The sequence below is a fragment of the Prionailurus bengalensis genome, chromosome C1 (genome assembly GCF_016509475.1).
Source record: "Prionailurus bengalensis isolate Pbe53 chromosome C1, Fcat_Pben_1.1_paternal_pri, whole genome shotgun sequence".
Lineage (NCBI taxonomy): Eukaryota > Metazoa > Chordata > Mammalia > Carnivora > Felidae > Prionailurus > Prionailurus bengalensis.
In genome coordinates this window covers 59,756,156-59,775,786 of record NC_057345.1, presented here as the reverse complement: position 1 = coordinate 59,775,786, position 19,631 = coordinate 59,756,156, and the positions used below count along the sequence as shown (strand labels likewise).

The following is a 19,631-nucleotide window of genomic DNA, read 5'->3' as shown; positions in this document are numbered from 1 at the left end:
TAGCTGATAATCTCTATCTTTCAACCTCTATCTTTCAACCTCTTATCTAAGATATTTTTAATATAGCTTTATTATTGCAAGGAAGTGCTAGAACAAAATTTATGGGAAAGAGACTTATTACTCTTGCAAAATAAGAAATCAACGTTATTTGGTATTTTGTTTTACTTTTTTGTTACTATAAGTAAAATATGTCCCAAACGACATAATTTCCATTCTAAAAATAAATGTACATGTGTAATTAATCATTAATATAAATATTACTGAGGTAATGTGGAAGATTTAATGCACTTATTTCATAATTATTTCCATTCATTACAAATTTCAGTAAGCAGGTCATCTGTGAGTTACTTACCCTCTCTAGCCCTTACTTTCTCCTTTGTAAATTGGGCATTATGATAGTACTTGACAGTAGCTATGTATTTTAAAGGATTGTTGTGCAGGCATATATGCAGTGGTCTTACAACAGTATCTGGCAGGTAGTAATATTAATATACTATTATAGGTAACATGCAACATTATGAACCATTACCTGCAGAAATGCATTTTCACTTACATATCTCTTAAAAATACTCAAAGCATAATTCCCGTCATCTGGAGGTGTGGGTACTTCAGTAAAGAACTAAAACTAATTGGACAAATTGCCAATTTTGTGGATTTACTTTGAGAAAGTCTCACATATCCTGCATATACCAAAATAGAAAGATAATATTTGTTTCTGCCCCAGAGTGGTTTCCACCATAGTAGTAGTGAAGAAGAACTAGAAATATTAAATCAACCTATAGCATATGTAGTATGCTATATTATATATGTTATATATTCATATATTATATGCTATAATATCTAACAAATATTTTATATAATTTACATATTATGTACATATATATATACATATATGTCTATCCACATTCATATCTATGATATTTTACAGAGTGTTGTCATGAAAGACATTAGGAAGGGAGTGTCTTAAAAACAAAGGCAAGTGGGAGAGGGGATACAATTTGTTCTGTTTAATCTCTTACTTCTCTCACTTCATTTAGGCCTGGAAGCCAGGACATCAAAACTCTCTTTGTATGAGAAATTAGAATGGTGATTGTATGGGGTTGTGAATTTTTTATTTTTTTCTTTATGCTTTTGAAAGCTCTTCTGTCAAATTTAGAACTTTGTGATACAATGAAAAGACAGCTGTGAAGGTAAGCTGGCCAGCTCCTTCACAGGAATATCATTTTCACATGGTTTAGTTTTGAATCCAAGAGAAGGAGCACTTTTCTCCTTTTATTAGTTAGTACCTTTAATAGGCGCTTTCATTAATCAACATGTCTTGAGAAAAGCTGGTCTCTTTCCATAGAGCTGAATACATCCTGCTGTGTGGGGTCCTGGTAATGGTGCTAAGACTTATGATTTTGGAATGTGTTACAGGGAATTAGAGATATGAAAGAGAAAAATCAATCCTCAGCCGCCAGAGGCTTTTTTTTCTTACTAGAACTTTAAAAATAATAAATAACCTAAATATGCTAATTTCCACCAAACTTTCTGATATATCCACGTTTCAGATTTAATCATCACAGGAGGTAACGTCACATACAGTGTCTATTTGAATCATTCCAACATCATTTTGATCAACTAGCAGCTCACCAAACGGGACTCTATACCCCCCAGATTAGGACCTGCCCAGTAGTATATAGTGATATCATTTATAAATGAGCTCCTTAAAAGAGTTCAGGGACAGCAATGCCGTCCTTATTAGAAAAGCAGTAACACTCTTAAGCCCAGGTTTATATATTTAACAACCATGAGACAAAATTAAATATTCAGGTTATTTTCTATACATCTTCCAGCAACCAGATGTTTGGAACTATGATTACAAAACATCCAGATGATTGACTGAAAATGTAAGTGTTTGTCATGATATTTGGCATGGTATTAACACAGCTTATGGTGACGAGTATATTTTTGGAGATGTTTCACTCATCTCCCAATGAAGTAGGTAGTCTAGCAGATTTTTAAAGTGGAAAAAAAAATGCTTTCAAGAAAAGCCATGCTATACTCAATTAAAGGATATATGTTAAGAAAAGGATGCATTCATTATTGAACATTTTTTATCCAGATTATTTCATTGTCTGTACTTCAAAGGGATCCTAAGATCACTGAGATCACTAGCTGTTAAAAATGTCCATGTTGGGAGTTCAGAGAGGAAAAAATATTTGAGTTTGTGACCCAAGAATTGTTGCCCCATACCCACATTAATGATCACCAACCTCTCCCTCACACATTAATTCTTCATCATATAGTCGGAGAAGCCCTCACCCTTGCCGCTATCTAACTCTAGGAATATATAGCATAGTCTACCACCATGGTTGAGTTCAGGTGGACTGGCTTCATTCCAGACACAATTTCTCAGTACCTTTGTGTCTTCATTGTTAAAATGAAGACATTAGTATCTGGCTTTTATAGCGTTATATGAAAATTAAATAGGATAATTCGAAGTGCCTAAGTGCCTAGTACATCCTAAGCAGAATATTCAGTAATTTAAAGTGGTTCCTGAAGTATAGGGTCAAATGTAGTTCTTTCATATTTCAAGTAGTTATGAGCCTAGGTCACTTTTTTTTTTTTTAATGGTCACTTAGTTTTGAAAAAGAGATGGTCAGGGGCAGAGAGAGGAGGAAACAGAGGATCTGAAACAGGCTCTGTGATAACAGCAGAGAGCCCAATGTGGGGCTGGAACTCATGAACCATGAGATCATGACCCGAGCTGAAGTCAGATGCTTAACCAACTGAGGCACCCCGGCGCCCCAAGCCCAGTTCTCTTCTGCCCCAGACCTACCACTTAACTCTCTTCAGTGAGGTTGGTTTCCACTCATTGTCTCAGATTGCTTAGTCATCCTATAGATCGTATAGCAATTATTGTTTGTACCACATATATTTGCATTTAATTATATGGTATCATAACTTAATGTGGGCATGACTTTGCTTTCCCAAATAGGTTGCACTTGGGAAATTTTGATACACTTTTCCATATTATTATTTCTTCTTCTAAAAGTATCTTAATTTTTGCCTTCATTCACCCATTCAACAAATATTTATATTTATTTTCAATTATATGTAGGCCCCTGGAATATACAGAAGTGACCAGACAAAGGCCCTGGATGTTACTTCTAGCAGGTAGAAACAGAAAATAAACCATCAATTGAGTAGATAATGCTTTTCATGAGAGTGTTGGGAATAGTGGTGTTACTTTTGCTATGTTTTAAATTAATTTATTTTTGAGAGTAGGGAGAGGGGCAGAGAGGGGAAGAGAGAGAATCCTAGGCAGGCTCTGCACCGAGTGGGACTCAGTCCCAAAAACTGCTGAGATCATGACCTGGAGTGAAATTAAGAGTCAGATGCTTAACCAACTGATCCACCCAGGCACCCCTAATTTTTCTATTTAATAGGAACTTGAGTAAAGGCCTAAGGAAGATAGGGAATAAGTTATGCAGATATCTGGGGGAAGAGAGTTCTAGACAGAACAGCAAATGCAAACTTCCAGAGGCAATAGCATGCATGGCTTGTTGGAAACCCAGCTAGAGGACCACAGTCTAGAACAGAGTAACCTGGAGAAGAGTGGCAGCTGGTAAGGTCAGGAAGGCATCAAGGGACAAGACTCCATAAGATCCATGACCACTGTCAGGATTATAATTTTCATATGAATGAAATAGGAAGGGGTATGGATGATCTCATTTAAACTCTAAAAAGTTCATTTTGTTTATTGTACAAAGAATACACCATGCTAGAGGAGTCAAGGGTAGAAACCAGAGATGCTTGGGCAATTGTAATAATCCAATTACAACAATTTAATTATTATATCTTCATTTACTATTCTGCATGATGGCTATTCATGGGTATACTTTATCATCCTACCTAAGTTACAAATTTTGTACAGGTCAGGATTCCAAAATGTTTATATTTTTAGACATTAGAATTCTTAACACAGAAAATGTTTTTTGGTGTCCAAGGAGTGCAAAACTAAATTATCATCACTTCTCATCCTTCTTTAACCCCTCCTTACATACCTTCCCCACTCTGCCACACCCAAAATATCTTCCTTCCTTTCAGAATTCTTCCTAATACAGTGTGCACATGTCAGGCAGCATCTCTTTCTATTGTAAAGGAAAACAAAAAAACAAAACAAAACAAAACTAGAGTGGGTGTGAAGAACAAAGATATGTTAAAAAGGAAGAATACACAGTCCTAATTCTTAAGGAAACGTGTGTGTTTGACCAATTTCATATATTTGATATAATTATCTCCTAGTTCACCTTAAAACTATACATATTTTATATAAATATCTTATGATTTTATGAAATAGAATGTCATTCCTAGGTCTTGCTTTCCCAATTTGTAGAATTCCACTTATGGTTTTTTTAGTAATTTAAATTTTAGCTAAATAGTGTAATTTGAGAATATTTCCACAGAAATCCAAGGAATTAATACCAAATTTTGCTTTGTTTTGGTTTGTGTGTGTGTGTGTGTGTGTGTGTGTGTGTGTGTGTGTCATTCAAGGGTTTTCCTAATGTATGTCTTGGAAAGCTTTGGGTTGGGACCAATAACAATTATAAAATATAGTTACCCAGGCAAGGAGACATAAAAAGCTCCTTTTTCATTTTTCACAGTGTAGACGTTGAATTCTGTTCTTTGATGATCCCTGATATGCCAGAGCAGAGGAGTAGTGCTTATGCTAAGACCAGGAGTTATAACCCAGATTTGGTCTATGAAAGCTTTAGTATCTAAAGGCCAGTTAATCTCTGTGGTCTTCCAGATACCTCCCCAAATAAAAGTAAAGCTGTTCCTGCCTCAAGGGAAAGGAAAATGCCGGGCAGAGTATTCTAAATCAGACTTTCATGGTAAAATGCCCATTAATAATTAATTTTCTACTTCCTTTAGAATAGGACAGGTTAAGCAGTTGGTCACATTTCGTAAATAAGAAATTACTTGCAGTAATTTCTACAACATTCTGATCATCTTTCCATTTCTGAAACCTATTTTAAAAGTCTTTGATCTACATTAAGGAGGAAAGGACATTGAATATAGAAATATAAGACTTGATTATGAATTCTACTTTGTCACCTGCTAATAGTGTGGCTTGGGCAAGTCATTTAACCTAAACATTGAATTTATTTTTTAGTGATGAATTGGACATAGCAATTCATACCCCACAGGGTATGTAATGAGCACCAGACAGGATAATGTGTGAAGGCCATGAATACAGAGGTTACACAATCAACACTTGATGAGCCCATATATTAAATACAAGCATTGTAATGATCACAGTCCTAGTAGTGGTAATTCAGTTCTACCCAATACATGTAGACACGTGATCTTTTGAAATGGGAAATATGTCCCCTCTACCTTTTTCTACATATCATTAAGAATGACAATATACCGGGGCGCCTGGGTGGCGCAGTCGGTTAAGCGTCCGACTTCAGCCAGGTCACGATCTCGCGGTCCGTGAGTTCGAGCCCTGCGTCAGGCTCTGGGCTGATGGCTCAGAGCCTGGAGCCTGTTTACGATTCTGTGTCTCCCTCTCTCTCTGCCCCTCCCCCGTTCAGGCTCTGTCTCTCTCTGTCCCAAAAATAAATAAACGTTGAAAAAAAAAAAGAATGCTTTAAGAATGACAATATACCGTAATTGTTTAATTATGTCATTAAGGTGAGTTTTATTTTCTTCATTAATTACATAAGGAAAAGCTTTTCAATTAATAATGACCTTTATGACTTTACTAGTTTGGATTCTGTAGATGGTGAAACTGCCTGCAAATTAGATTCTGCAGTGTACCTTGTTCCTTATTTTTTCACCCACTGATTAGTTTTATACAGTTGGCAGCAGCCTACCCTGTTGCATTCAGCTTGCAATTTTGTAGCAATCTCAAACACTGTGTTCAATCCCCCAAGGTGTTCTGTAGAAATGCTGTCAAACTATTTCGATGTATGTGTATTTTCATTCTGTGGCTGTGCTTTGTACTCATTTAAGAGAACTAGTGTTTAATTTGTATCAGAACGTTTTCAAGATGAAACATAGAATTCCAGGCCTCAGCAAATTCACTGATATATGACCACAGCTTCCTTCTGTTGTAAATCATGATGTCTGACTTCTATTAGATACAAAGCTATATTTTTGAATCTTGTTGTAGAATACAACTTTGAATAAATGACATCAAAATTGGCCTGAAAATCCACTAATTGTCATCAAGCTTGCTATCATCATCTGGCTCTAGTCTACCTTTCCAATTTCATCTCTCACCCCTCCTACCCTATATCCCATGCGTATTTGTACTTCCTTGAAATGTATAACTTTCTCTCACCTTCCTCTGGTGTTACCCACATATGACCTCTGTCTAAATGTCATGTCTCCTGTTCCTTACCCTTTATTCCAGGCATTTCCTGTTCCATAAAGCATTTCTCTATACCCCCAATACCCCTTCTGAGTCAAGTAACTCTTTTGTAACTTGTGCCTGATTTAATAAAATATTCTTTCTGTATATAGTATTGATTGATTTGCTTGATTAGCTTCCTTACCAGACTAAAAGTTTTAGAGAGCAAGGGTAATATCATGTATAAATCCCTAAATGGTAGATGCTTTGTAAATGTTTCTTGGACAAATTAATGCTTCCTAGAAAGACTATGTATGGTCAGTTTATTGAAAAGACAGCAAGAATTTGCTACTAAACATACCATATAAGCCTTGTCTCATTTAATTATAAGAGCAATATTATCAGTAAAATGCAGTTTATAGTTTCAGAATACAAGCTTACCACTCTGCAAATGCATAATTTAAAAAATTGACATGATATGGTACTATTCTATGCTTTCTCTCTAGTATCTAGTGCATTATATTCGAATTGGATTTGGTTAAAACAGGCCAACTCATGGACCTTTTTTTCTACTTCTTATAATTTCAAAGAAAAAAATGTTTCAATGTTGAGAATTATTACTTGAACTATTTTAACTTAATTTAAGTTTACTCATCATCCAGAGAGAATGAAAAAGGATTTTGACTGGCTTCAAGTTAAAACATGTGCATGTCATCACACACACACACACACACACACACACACACACATTTAAAACAAAAGAAAACCGTATGCAGGTATTGTTTCACGTTTACATTGGGAATGGAAGATGTACCAGTGTGTTCATATGTTCGTATCTTCTGCATTACTGTCTGATATTTGCATTTTATGCAGCACTATAATTCAGCATACGGACATGCACTCGGAGCAAAGATAATGTTGTCTTTCATTTTCATTTTGATTAATAGTGTTCTGTCTCTGGTAATTTGTAGGTGTTATTTGGAAGATGGAGCTTCAAAGGGTGCCTGGCTGAACCGGTCAAGTATTATTTTTGCGGGAGGTGATAAGTGGTCAGTGGATCCTCGAGTTTCAATTTCGACATTGAATAAAAGAGACTACAGCCTCCAGATACAGAATGTAGATGTGACAGACGATGGCCCGTACACGTGTTCTGTTCAGACTCAACATACACCAAGGACAATGCAGGTGCATCTAACTGTACAAGGTACGCATTTCTGTAACTGCTATATTGTGAAGGACTGTACTTAAAACAGGGTTCAACATTTACATATCAGAATGACTCAGAAGTAACTGACATTGTTGAAAGATATGTTGTCATTATCTTCAGGGATTTATCTTCCTAGACTCCATTAAGTGTAATGGCTATTATAGATGTACAAATCCCGACTTGCCAAGATCAAAAATTATCCATTAACACCACATTGTGATTTTTTTGTGTATGATTCACTCAGTATCTTCCTTTGAGTCACCTCGTCAATAAATCTTTGAGAACCCATGATTGATACATTAAACTTAATCTTTGATAACTCATGATGGATACATTAAAATATTAGAACTTAAAAAAATTATATATATATATATATATACACATATATACATATATAGTAACTCTTTAAAAGTAATCCTCCAGACTGCTAACACTCTGTCTCAGTCCAAATTCTGCCTACATTAATTCAAGTCACAATGGAAAGAAACAGACTTCTAGAATTACTTTATTTAAATATAGAGTTATTGAAAAAACATGGTACACAATGCTTTATACTTTGATTTACTCTCAGAAGATCATAAATCATTCTAGCTAACTTGCAGTCTCCAAATACAAACTGAATCATCAAGCTATTTTATTTTTCCTGCATACTAAAATGTAAGAGCATATTTATCCCCAATATAAATACTTTTCAAGAAAAATGCAATTATAATGCTAGTAGAATAGAAAATGTATATTCTTGCCCTTTTACATTATTTCCTTGTGCTTTACAGATTAATCATGTGTTTGTTGCATAGAAATATTAGGCTGTGGATCTCAAAATGACATCGCAGCATTTCTAAGTAAATTTAATAACAAATTATATGGTAATGTGGTGCCAGTGAGTGCATGTTTTATTCCTAATAGGAAAGCTGAGTGAGCAAGTTAGTTGTGTTATCTCTCCGTTTATCCTTCAAATATTCAACTATAACTATTAATTTAGGTACATGGCTTATATCTGGAACTTTATTAACTTACATCTGGAACTTTATTTCCTCATATAAAGAGGTAAACCTGAATTCAAATACAACTTCAATTATTAGTAAGTATTTTATATTTGTGATAAAGGTTAAACGTATTAGTTAAATAATTAACTTTCAGGAGGCAAATATAAGGCAAACAAGTCTGTAAATTTCCTCAATGGTTTTTCTTATTACAGAACATTGCACACTGTGGCGATGTTCTTTATTTAAAATCATATGAGAATAGAATAAAGTTTACACCAAAGTCTATCTTTATTCAGAGATTATCCAGAGATGCTAGAGGGCAGGAGTTGGTCCACCTTCAGAAACCAGCATGGGATTACAAGTCAAAAACACATTTCTACTGTTATCTAAGCCCAATCTTGTTCTCTTGTTTATTTCTGTGCCCTTTGACTTGAATTTCTACCTCAAGGACTGCAAAAGATTTTTATTACATGAGAAAAAAGTATACTTGGGTAATAATATATTTGAGTCACTGGAGATGTAGTCATTTTGGTTCTTAATAGGTTTAAGTGATGTATTTCTAGACACTAAACATATCCCTCTTTCTTTTTTTCCATTCTCTCTTGTTCCATAGTAGCACTGTATTTTTAAGCCAGACTATGGCTATATGAGCTGTGCCCAGGCACATGTTTAATTTTCATAGGATTGCTTCATAACTTTATGCTACATAGACTGTTTCACATCATACAGATTTTTTTAAACTGTTACATGCCTTACTATTGCATTCTTTTTTGTTGGCCATTTGATGATGGTGAACTTTTAAATTCCATTTTAGGAAGTGCATTGTGGGAATGCCAATATTCAATGCTTTATTAGAATATTTTGTTCTTCTAGAAAAATAAAATTCATGTTACAGTTTTGAGAGTATGTGTTTGGGTCAAATTAAAAGCTAATAATTTTACAGTATTTATGAACATAATTACTTATTAGAAGTTGATTGACATGTGGGCAGTTTTCCAATTACATTAATAAAGTTCAGGGAATACATTAATAGGCTTGTCAGTCAATTCAAGAACTAAATAAATGTCACAAAAAGTCAACCCCACTTAAGCTACATTTTCTCTTGATGAATGAGAATAAGCTGATGTGCCCCTCTCTTCAGTCTTTATATTTCTTAGGTTGTCTGCTACTCAGGTATATCTCAATAGTTTTGAAGTATATGCTCTTTGCCTAACAATTTGTCAAGTCTTTATTCACCAAGATAAAGAAACATAGCAAGTGAGAGAAGACTGTATTAATCACTGATGTCAAACACACACATTGGCTAGTAAAAACAAAGCTCATCTTTAATTGTTGCAACTGCGTGCTCCAGGGATATTAAAAAAATCATTTTAGAAAGGGGATAATAGAAAGGATATCTTGCCAACACAGACACTGTGCATGGGAAATTTGTCAGTGCTATTGATTTCTTAGAGCTATTAATACCAGTGAATGGAACAATGGGGGAGAAAAAGCACTAGAGTAGGAGTTGGAAAACCTGGATTCCAATCCTGAGTTTTCTCTCATGAAATGGGTGATTATCAAGCCTCTCTAAACTCTAGTTTTCACATTTGAAAGAGGAGGACTCAAACCAGAAGATCTTAAGGTCCCTACCAGTGAAAAACAAAAAGATGACCAACACAACAAAAAAATGAAAACAAAAAAACCTGAACCAGTCTACCAACCAACCAAACGAACAAAAAACAAACAAATAAAACACTGATGATTTGCAAGGGAAAATATTATTTAGGTATGAAAAATATCCCGTACCACTTGTACCATGCTTGCATTGAACACAGTGAAAACTGAGTTGTGCATAGCAGTACCTTTCAGTATATAGTCTGCAGGTCTGTTGTGTTTATCTCCATGTTTTGCTTTCATCAACTTAGCTGAACAATGTATATACTCATGAAATTTGAAGAATGTGGCAAATTGGAGTTTTACTTCAAGGGCATAGAAATAGACTCAGTAAGAAGATAAAATTTTGATTGCCTATATATAATATACCACTGATAAAGCTACCTAAATGTCCAGTGTTTCAAATCATGTGATAAAGAATTTACTAAGCATAATGTTTCTTTTTCATGAGTGTAAAAGTGTACAAGGCTGGAAGACTTGCTATGAAGCTTGAGTCCCCTAGTACAATCCTGTAATGATAGGAATCATGAAATGTAAATGCTGCACACTTGAGTATATGATAGAGATGGCTTCTACTTTGAGTCCAAGTCTAAAGTCTAGGTTGTGTATAGCACAAAATAGACACTCATACCTACTGTATATTAAACACATATGCACACAATAATAAGCCCTGACCATACATTGATTATAGCCTATAGGACTGTGGGCAGAGGATCCTGCTAAGACATACCTGGACAGAAACTGAGATAATAAATGTATATTGTTTTAAGCCCCTTTAAGCGCGTGCATGCACACACACACACACACACACACACACACACACACACATTACATATGTGTGAAATGTTTCTCCCTCCACCTGTGGCCTTTCAGGGAAATATACTCTAGATTTTCTCTAGGTAGAATAGATTATTTGACTAGCACATAATTCTATGGCCAAAATACCTTCTTGAGGGTATTTAACTTTCCAGGGTATTCTGATTTCCTCAGCTTATCTGGCTTACCTGGAGTATTTGTGATAGATGGGGTGGCACACTTCCCTTTTCAGGGATGGGTTTGCTTTTCTAGCTGCTGGGTTTGCTTTTATAGCATTTAATGATCAGACCGTTCAGGGATCACCTCAGCTATAGAAAGCCACTTTACCCAAAGTCAGACTTGTCCTAAAGCAACCAATATCTGAGGACTGATTGATGCAGGGGGTATAAAGGCCCTTCCCTTTCAGCCTAAAGTAGGATAACTCTGATGAGCCATTTTGGCTCCAGAACAGCTGAAGCTGTTGAACAGCTCTACAGCTGAAATTCTTGCTCTGTTCAATCCCATCTCATTCTTCTTCCTTCTCCAGAGATTTATCACAAAGGCATTTCCTAATAAATACCCTGCACTATAAACTCCATTTCATTTCAGTGTGTGCTTCCTAAAGATCCCAAACTATGACAGTATTAGCCCCTTGCCTCTGGCTTAGTCATTGTTTGGAGAAAGCCTTTGTAAAATGGAAAGACAACACATTCAAACACCATTTATTATTAAACATTCTGTTTTACATCGGAAAGTATTTAAAGAGGCTTATAAAGAAGTAGTTAGTACACCAAGGTAAATAGGAGAAAATGGAGGCAAAAGATAAGGTAAGCAGAGTAGGATGCAGTCATTGGTGAGGTTAGAACATAAAATATATGTCATGGTTTCTAACTAATTCTAGAGCTTGGTAAAAATTTAGTTCTGATATTTGTAGCAGCCAGTACACAGAGAGAAACAGGATTAGTTATTCATTCCATGCTCATAAAGTTGACACTTACATTTCTTAGTGCCCTGATCCTGTTACTCAGAACGGAACAACGTTTCTACTGTGAATCAGCCCAGTGAACCACTGTGAGCTGTAAGGAACATCTCAACAGTAACTGTACAACACTCACAGTGCTTATTCAGAGAATCATTCCTTATAACACCTCTCAATATAACCTGAAGTACAGGGAAGTATAGAAAAAAAATTAAACATCTGAAAGTAAATTCAGTATGATGCCAGTTCAATAACAGGGAGATAGCTTTTTGATTATTACCTTAATCTGTAAGTAAATTTTAGGACCTAGCCTTTCTGAATCAAACCTCCGCAAATATTATTTCTCTCAGAAGGTCTTTGAATAGGAATTCAGGTACAGATATTTCAAAATTAGACTTGCCAATGAGTATCTGGAGAGCAATTATTCCATGTGGCCACAAGTATAGAGCTGTATTCTTTAAAGACCAGCACATCTTAATCTAATGTTAACATTCTTTTATGAATATTAAAGCCTTGACAAGGTACATAGTGGAAGAGAAAGACACCACACTTGTGCTCCACATTGAGCTGATGGGCGATAACACAGTATTACAGATCATAGACCTGCCTTCCTTGAAAGACCCAAAGGGAGAAAGAGCTATGATAGTAAAAACATGTTCAAAATACCACATACATTAGAAAATTCAGGTCGATGTTCTGCAACAGTAAACATTTCAAAATTTTTCAATAAGCTACAAAATGAAACCAAAGAAAAATTATCAGCGCTAGGAAAATTCTTACAGAGCCCACACATGTCAAAATAGTCATTTCTTGAATGCAGTGATGGCTCAGGAAGGCCCTCAGACTGGCCCCCACTCTGTTTTATTTAAGCTCTTTTTATATTTGTTGGGGATATTCAAATTATACATAGGAACCCAACTTTGGACATGCTGTCAAATACAAAGAAATGACAAAGACCTAAAATATATACCCTTAAAAATTTCAACATATAAACAAATAATAAACCACCTGCACTAAAAATGGTCCTTAACATAATGAGGCTTCATTATCCCATCTGAAGAGCCTTTAGCTATAACTAAAGGAATGTAACTTCATAGTATACTTACAAGATAAAGTAGCCATAAAATACAGTCTTATTTTAAATTAAAAAATGTTAAATATAATTGACATAAAACATTATATTATTTTCAGGTGTGCAATATATAATGAGTCAAAATTTGTAAATATGGTGAAATGATCACCACAATAAGTTTAGTTAACATACATCACCACACATACTTACACATTTATTTATGGTGATGGGAACTTTTAAGATCTCTTCTGTCAGCAGCTTACAAATATGCAATGCAATATTATTAACTGCAGTCATCATGCTGTACTGAATATGACTGAATATGTTTTATGGCTGGACATTTGTGGTTTTTAACCCCCTTCATCCATTTTGCCAATCCCCTCATCTTCTTGCTGGCAACCACCAATTATCATCTCTGTATCCATGAACTCATTTTTTTTCTTAATGTTTATTTATTTAGTTTGAGATTTATTTTTAGATCTGGAATCTAAACATAACAATTATGCTTCATTTCTGAAACTTTGGAAAAATAAGTCCTTCCAGTGTCATTTGTGATCTAGAATTCTGTAAAATCGTTCCCTCAAGTGTACCTTCACAGACAAATTCACGTCCAGTCATCTGGACTTATGTGGAATAGGGTTTTTTAGGCAGCGAATATTACATAATAATTTTAAAAATTAATGCATTTTTTTCTGGTGGATATTTTTAGTTTTCTTTTCAGAAATTCCAGTCTGGCTAGAATCACTGTGGTTACATGGTCATGTGTATCAGGCGAACTTCTAGGAAACCATCACCTTACTTTTATCTGTGAATGTATTGGCATTTATTAGGTTATTGATTTAACTACCAGCGTCCATTAAAAATAAGGTTAATTGAACTCATTTTTAGTGAAATCCTCATTTGAGAGGTGGGTGAAGAGCAGAGAGAGAGAGAGAGAGAGAGAGAGAGAGAGAGAGAATCCCAAGCAGGGTCTATGCTGTCAGTGCAGAGCCTTCACATGGGGCTGTATCTCATGAACTGTAAGATCATGACCTGAGCTGAGATCAGGAGTCCTGACACTTAACTGACTGGGCCACTCAGGCACCCAAGTTTGGGCACTTCTTTCAGAATAGACATTTATCTTCTTTCCTGAATATTCTTTTGTTTTTTCTTTTTCTCTAATAATCTTTAGAAAATCTTTTTTCTCTTATCCTCTCTTTTAAAGTCTTTTGGCCGTCATTTTTCTGCATGTGAGGTATAAGAAGTAGCAGAAAGAGAAGGTAAATTTCAATGAATAATAGTTTTTTTGAAACGGGTTTTCTCAAGTTTAGTGATCATATTTTCCTAGCCAAAAATTAGTACATGACGTTTTGTGAATCGTCAATAAAAGATCTTGTATTAGAACAGTATTAGATCAAAATGGTGCAGAAATCCATAGTGTACTGCTTACAGAGGGAATGATTAAGTTGATGGCATTTTCTAATAAAGTTTCAAGATGCTATCATTTGTGAATGAGAGAGAGGTAAGAATGACAGAAAAATAATATTGGTAGCTGTTGCACACTGTTTGCTTCCAGCTGAGTCATCCCTTCTTCTACAGAAGGAACTTTCATGGAAACCACTGAGCTTCATAGCTGGTGCAAGGGGACCAATATTGGAATTTAAATAAGCATCTTTTCTGACAAGGGAATTGTGACAGCAAGGAAAGTACTTCTTTAGTACTTCTGGTTTACTCACGAGTCGGATATTTTTTTGAGGTGTGGCAGGCTAGGGGCAATGAAGTCCAAAGATTGTACAGTTTGGGGTCTGTGTTGTTGAAAAGTAATTCTGCCACAGTTTGTCTTTCTTTCTACGTTTTGAATTGTATTGGCAAGTGTTAAATAAAAGGATATCGAAGAATTGAATGTACAAGAGGCAGAACAATATTTATCAGTCATTTTGAGACTGAGTAAAGCAGTACTTTTTTTTTTATTAATTTTTTTGGTAATGCACATTTCAAAATGCAATTTGACCATATGTTTTTTTTTTTCTTTCCAAGATTTTGTTTAAACTCAAGTTAGTTAACATAAAGTGTAGTACTGCCTTCAGGAGTAGAATTTAGTGATCCATCACTTGCATATAACAAACACCCAGTGCTCATCCGAACAAGTGCCCTCCTTAATGCCCATCACCCATTTAGCCTATCTGCCCCCCTGCCACGTCCCCTCCAGCAGCCCTCAGTTTGTTCTCTATAGTTAAGAGTCTAAGAGTCTCTTATGGTTTGCCTCCCTCTCTGTTACAAACAAACCAACAAACAAACAAAAATAAAACAAAACAAACAGGGCGCCAGTTAAGCATCCAACTTCGGCTCAGGTCATGATCTCGTGGTTCGCAAGTTTGAGCCCCGCATCAGGCTGTCTGCTGTCAGCGCAGAGCCTGCTTCAGATCCTCTGCCCCACCCCTCTCTCTGCCTCTCCCGATGGTCCCGCTCTCTCTTTCAAAAATAAATAAACATTAAAAAAAAAACAGACAATATTTTAAAGTAATTAATCCTTTAAGCAAGATCTGATGTCCTTTAAAAGTCCCTTCAACAATTAATGGATATTTACTCTAGTTCTTGAAACACACAGTTTGGTAAGTATCTCAAAGCCCAGGCTGATGAAATTTTTATTGTGTGGTTCTAATTCTGAGTTGTGTGTTGTCTGTTACATTTCATAATAGTTGTATCTGTTGCTTATCTTGGAGTATCTTTATTTTTTCCTAAAAAAGAAATAAAATAACTATGTAAGTAACACATGTCAAATCCCAATGCAATGTACACTATCAGTATTAAAATCTCTCTATAAATAAAAGATTACCAAGATTTCGCTGGTCCACTTATCTTCAGGAACCCTGAAAATACCTAAGACTCTGGTGAAACAATTTGTCTTCTTGGAAGTCATTGCAAAACGATTTGATCTATGAAATAATTTTACTGTTTACTTCCCTAAATTATGTGGGTAGTTAAGAAATTACTACCAAGACAATTAGGATTTTGCTGTTTTCATTAAATTCTAAATGACATACTCCTTTATAACCTTTATATGTGTAAAATTTAGCAGAGGAGAAAATTTGAATCTGCTAATGATATTGTTTATCTTATGATTTGTAGCAGAACAGTAAGAATTAATTATGTGTAGTGCCAAGAAGAAAATGGGAGCAATTAAGGCTGGTGGCAAAGTTGAATCATACAGTGACTCTGTGTCCTTGTATCCCTCTGCCCCACACCACTTCACTTCCCATCCCTTTAGCATCTTTTGGTTAGTGATCCAGTGGGAGCAGGAGGGACTTAGGAAAGGTGGGACCTGAAAGCTGTCACAGCTTTCTTACCCATGCTAGTAGTTTTACATCCAGACCAGTGGTTCTTAAACATTTTGCAGTCATGAACCCATTTGAAAATCAGATGAAACCTGTACACTTGGTCTCTAGAAAATTGTACATGCCATGAACATTTTACAAACTACTTTACATGAGCAAGATGCTAATGAACCCCCTTGGTCTATGTGTGGACTCCCGGTAAGAACCTCAGTGAACTCCTCGTGGGTGAGGACTGAGTCTTAATCCTTTTTTGACTCCCAGCCATCCAGGAAAGTATCACCAGTATTGCCTGACAAATGTTAGGGACCAAATAGAGATTTATTGGTTGTACATCTGTACATACTTCCTTCTCCCTGGCTTCAAGCCAGTCACTTTGCTTAAGCTGTGACTTAATGTACTGATGCTATCTTTAGGGCATAACATCAGGAATGCTGACATAACAGGAAAAATTTTAAATTAAAAGGATTAGTTAGGCATTCATGACTTAGGTTGCTTATTTCCATTCCAGGTCATAGCATCTTTATCCTCTGCTAATCCCCATGTTTTTACAAGTGCAGAATAGTGATTGCATTTTGTAGTGAAAAAATAATAAATGGGATACCAGAATTTTATGAATGCATATATACACACATATCTATCTATATCTATCTAGATATAGATAGATAGATACATAGATACATAGATAGATAGATATAGCAATGTTATTTTGAGAAAAAATACTTTATATGGGACAAAGTTAGCTATAAATATTATAGCCAAGGATTCCTAATGCCACACAAATTAAGGAGTTAACATTTTTAAAACATTTAAAAAGAATAAAACAATTAGAATTTTCTCTCAGGTACTTCACTCATTATTTTAGGTTTTGATTTGAGTAAGTCGGTGGATGGACACGTTTTAAAGTGACATATTGAAGACTTGAGGAGGGACGGCTTCCCCTATTCATCAGTGCAGAATTAGGCAGGACATGCATATTGTCTTCCCTCTGCTTATGACCCTTCCATTTCAAGGTAGCCCATTTTAAAAGGACATCTATGATTAATTCAAAAAATGCTTGTGTGGTCCCTTTACTTTAATTCAGTACCAACTCTGTGCAAATAACTTTGCTAAAAGTTGCACATGTGCTCTTCCTTAGGCCAAAGCAGAATGGTCCCCAGAGATGACCATGTCCTAATTTCTGGAACCTGTGAATATGTTAGATTACATGGCAAAGGAGAATTAAGATTGCAAATCATCTAACCTTAAAATGGGGATATAATCTTGGATTATCCAGGTGGGCCCCACGAAGCCACAAGGCCCCTTAATAGTGGAAGAGGAAGGTAGAAGAGAATCAGAGGGATTGACGTCTGTGGAAGTAGGTCAGAGTGTGTGATATATGAGTAGTACTAGACCTGCCCTTACTGACTTTAAAGATAGAGGATCATGAACCAAAGAATATGGGTAGCCTCTAGAAGCTGAAAAAGTTAAGGAAATGGGTTCTCCAGAGACTCCAGAAGGGAATGCAGGCCTGGCGATACCTTGCTTTTTACTGAGAAAGACTTCTGTTGGATATCTAACACACATAACTGTAATTTGTTTTAAGATAAATTTGTTTTCAGCTACTTTGTAGCAATTTATGTTAGCAATTAGAAAACTAGTACACACACACTCAAAAATAAAGATATCTTCTTATACACCTAGAACAAGGTTTCTCAACCTTGGCATCATTGACATTTGGACCATACAATTACTGTGTGTGTGTGTGTGTGTGTGTGTGTGTGTGTGTGTGTGTGTTGGGATAGACAGAATTGGCTGCATATTGTAATATGTTTAGGAGCATCCCTGGATTCTAGAGAATGTTTGTGTCCCCCCAAAATACATATGTTGAAACTTAGTACCCAATGTGATGGTATTTGGAGGTGGGACCTTTGGGAGGAGCTTAGGTCATAGGGGTGGAACCCTCATGAATGGGATTAGTGCTCCCACAGAGACCACTCACCCTTTCTACCATGTGAGGATGTAAATATGAAAGTTCGGCTATCTAGGAAGTGGGTCGTCATCAAAGGATCTGCTGATGATACAATCTTAGACTTCTCAGCCCCCCAGAACTGTGAGAAATAAGTGACTGTTGTTAATAAACCACTCAGTTATGATATTTTGTGATAGAGGCCTGAATGGACTTAAAACACTGGCCTCGATGCAATAGACACCAGTAACATTTCCTGATTGTTATATGCTGCAATATCTCGGGACATTGCCAAATGACTGCTGGGGTGAAAATCACCTCAGAATGAGATACTAATAAATTAGTAGAAAGGATAGAGACATGCCTTAATTATCCAATGCATGGCAGGTTGTGATAAGCTCCATGAAAGTATGAATTTTGTCCATCTTACTTCCATACCCTCAGTGAATGGGACAGGGGCTGTCAAGTAATTGGGTCTAAAATAAGTACTGAATACACAATAGAATGAATGAGTGAAGTTCCTTGGAAGTACAAGCTAGCCAGTTACCAGAAAAAAATTTCTCTGGATTTTTTTTTTCTCATTCAATAATGGTTTGGGTTATTTCTCTCTTTGAAACTAGTTTTCTCTGGTCTCTTTGGGACCAGTTTTCTCCTAAGTAGTTTAGTGTGGCATAGGGATTAGACACTTTTCAGGTGACATCCAGTTCTGATATTTATAAAGTATATGAACTTGATTAAGTATCTCCATCTTTTTAAGGCCCATTTTCATTCTCTGAAAAGTAAAAAAATAGTAACTCTTGGTATTGCTGTGAAATTTTTCTTTAAAAATACAGTTAGACATATGAAAAAACTCTCAAAGTATCTGATTCAAAGTAGATATTTAATAGGTTTTACCTTATTCCTTTTCCAGTGACCTGATAATGCATAGGTACATCCATTCCTCTTTCCTTTTTTGAGGTAAGACATAATTGGGATTGCTGTCATTAATCCCAGTGACTTTCATTAGATAGGTAATAGAGGGGCACCTGGGTAGCTCAGTTGGTTAAGCATCTGACTCTTGATTTCAGCTAAGGTCATGATCTCCTAGTTCATGGGATCCAGCCCCTGTACTAATAATGCAGAGCCTGCTTGGGTTTTCTCTCTCTCTCTCTCTCTCTCTCTCTCTCTGCTCCTCCCCAACTCACTCTCTCTCTTTCTCTCAAAATACATAAATAAACATTAAAAATAAAAAATAAAATAAATGTAAGAACATAGATAATAGTTAGTTGTAAAATATTAATAAAATTAATTTTTTCCAGTGGAAATCTTTCATGGAAAAAGATATGATCAAT

General features: G+C 35.7%; 1 protein-coding gene across 1 annotated transcript in view; it reads left to right on the top strand.

The window, feature by feature from the left end:
- The window catches only part of NEGR1 (neuronal growth regulator 1), an 841,588-nt gene that overhangs the window by 349,701 nt on the left and 472,256 nt on the right, over positions 1-19,631 (top strand). The window contains exon 2 of the mRNA XM_043575275.1: positions 7,318-7,550. Within this exon, the coding sequence (XP_043431210.1) occupies positions 7,318-7,550 (233 nt within the window). The remainder of the gene's footprint in view (positions 1-7,317; positions 7,551-19,631) is intronic.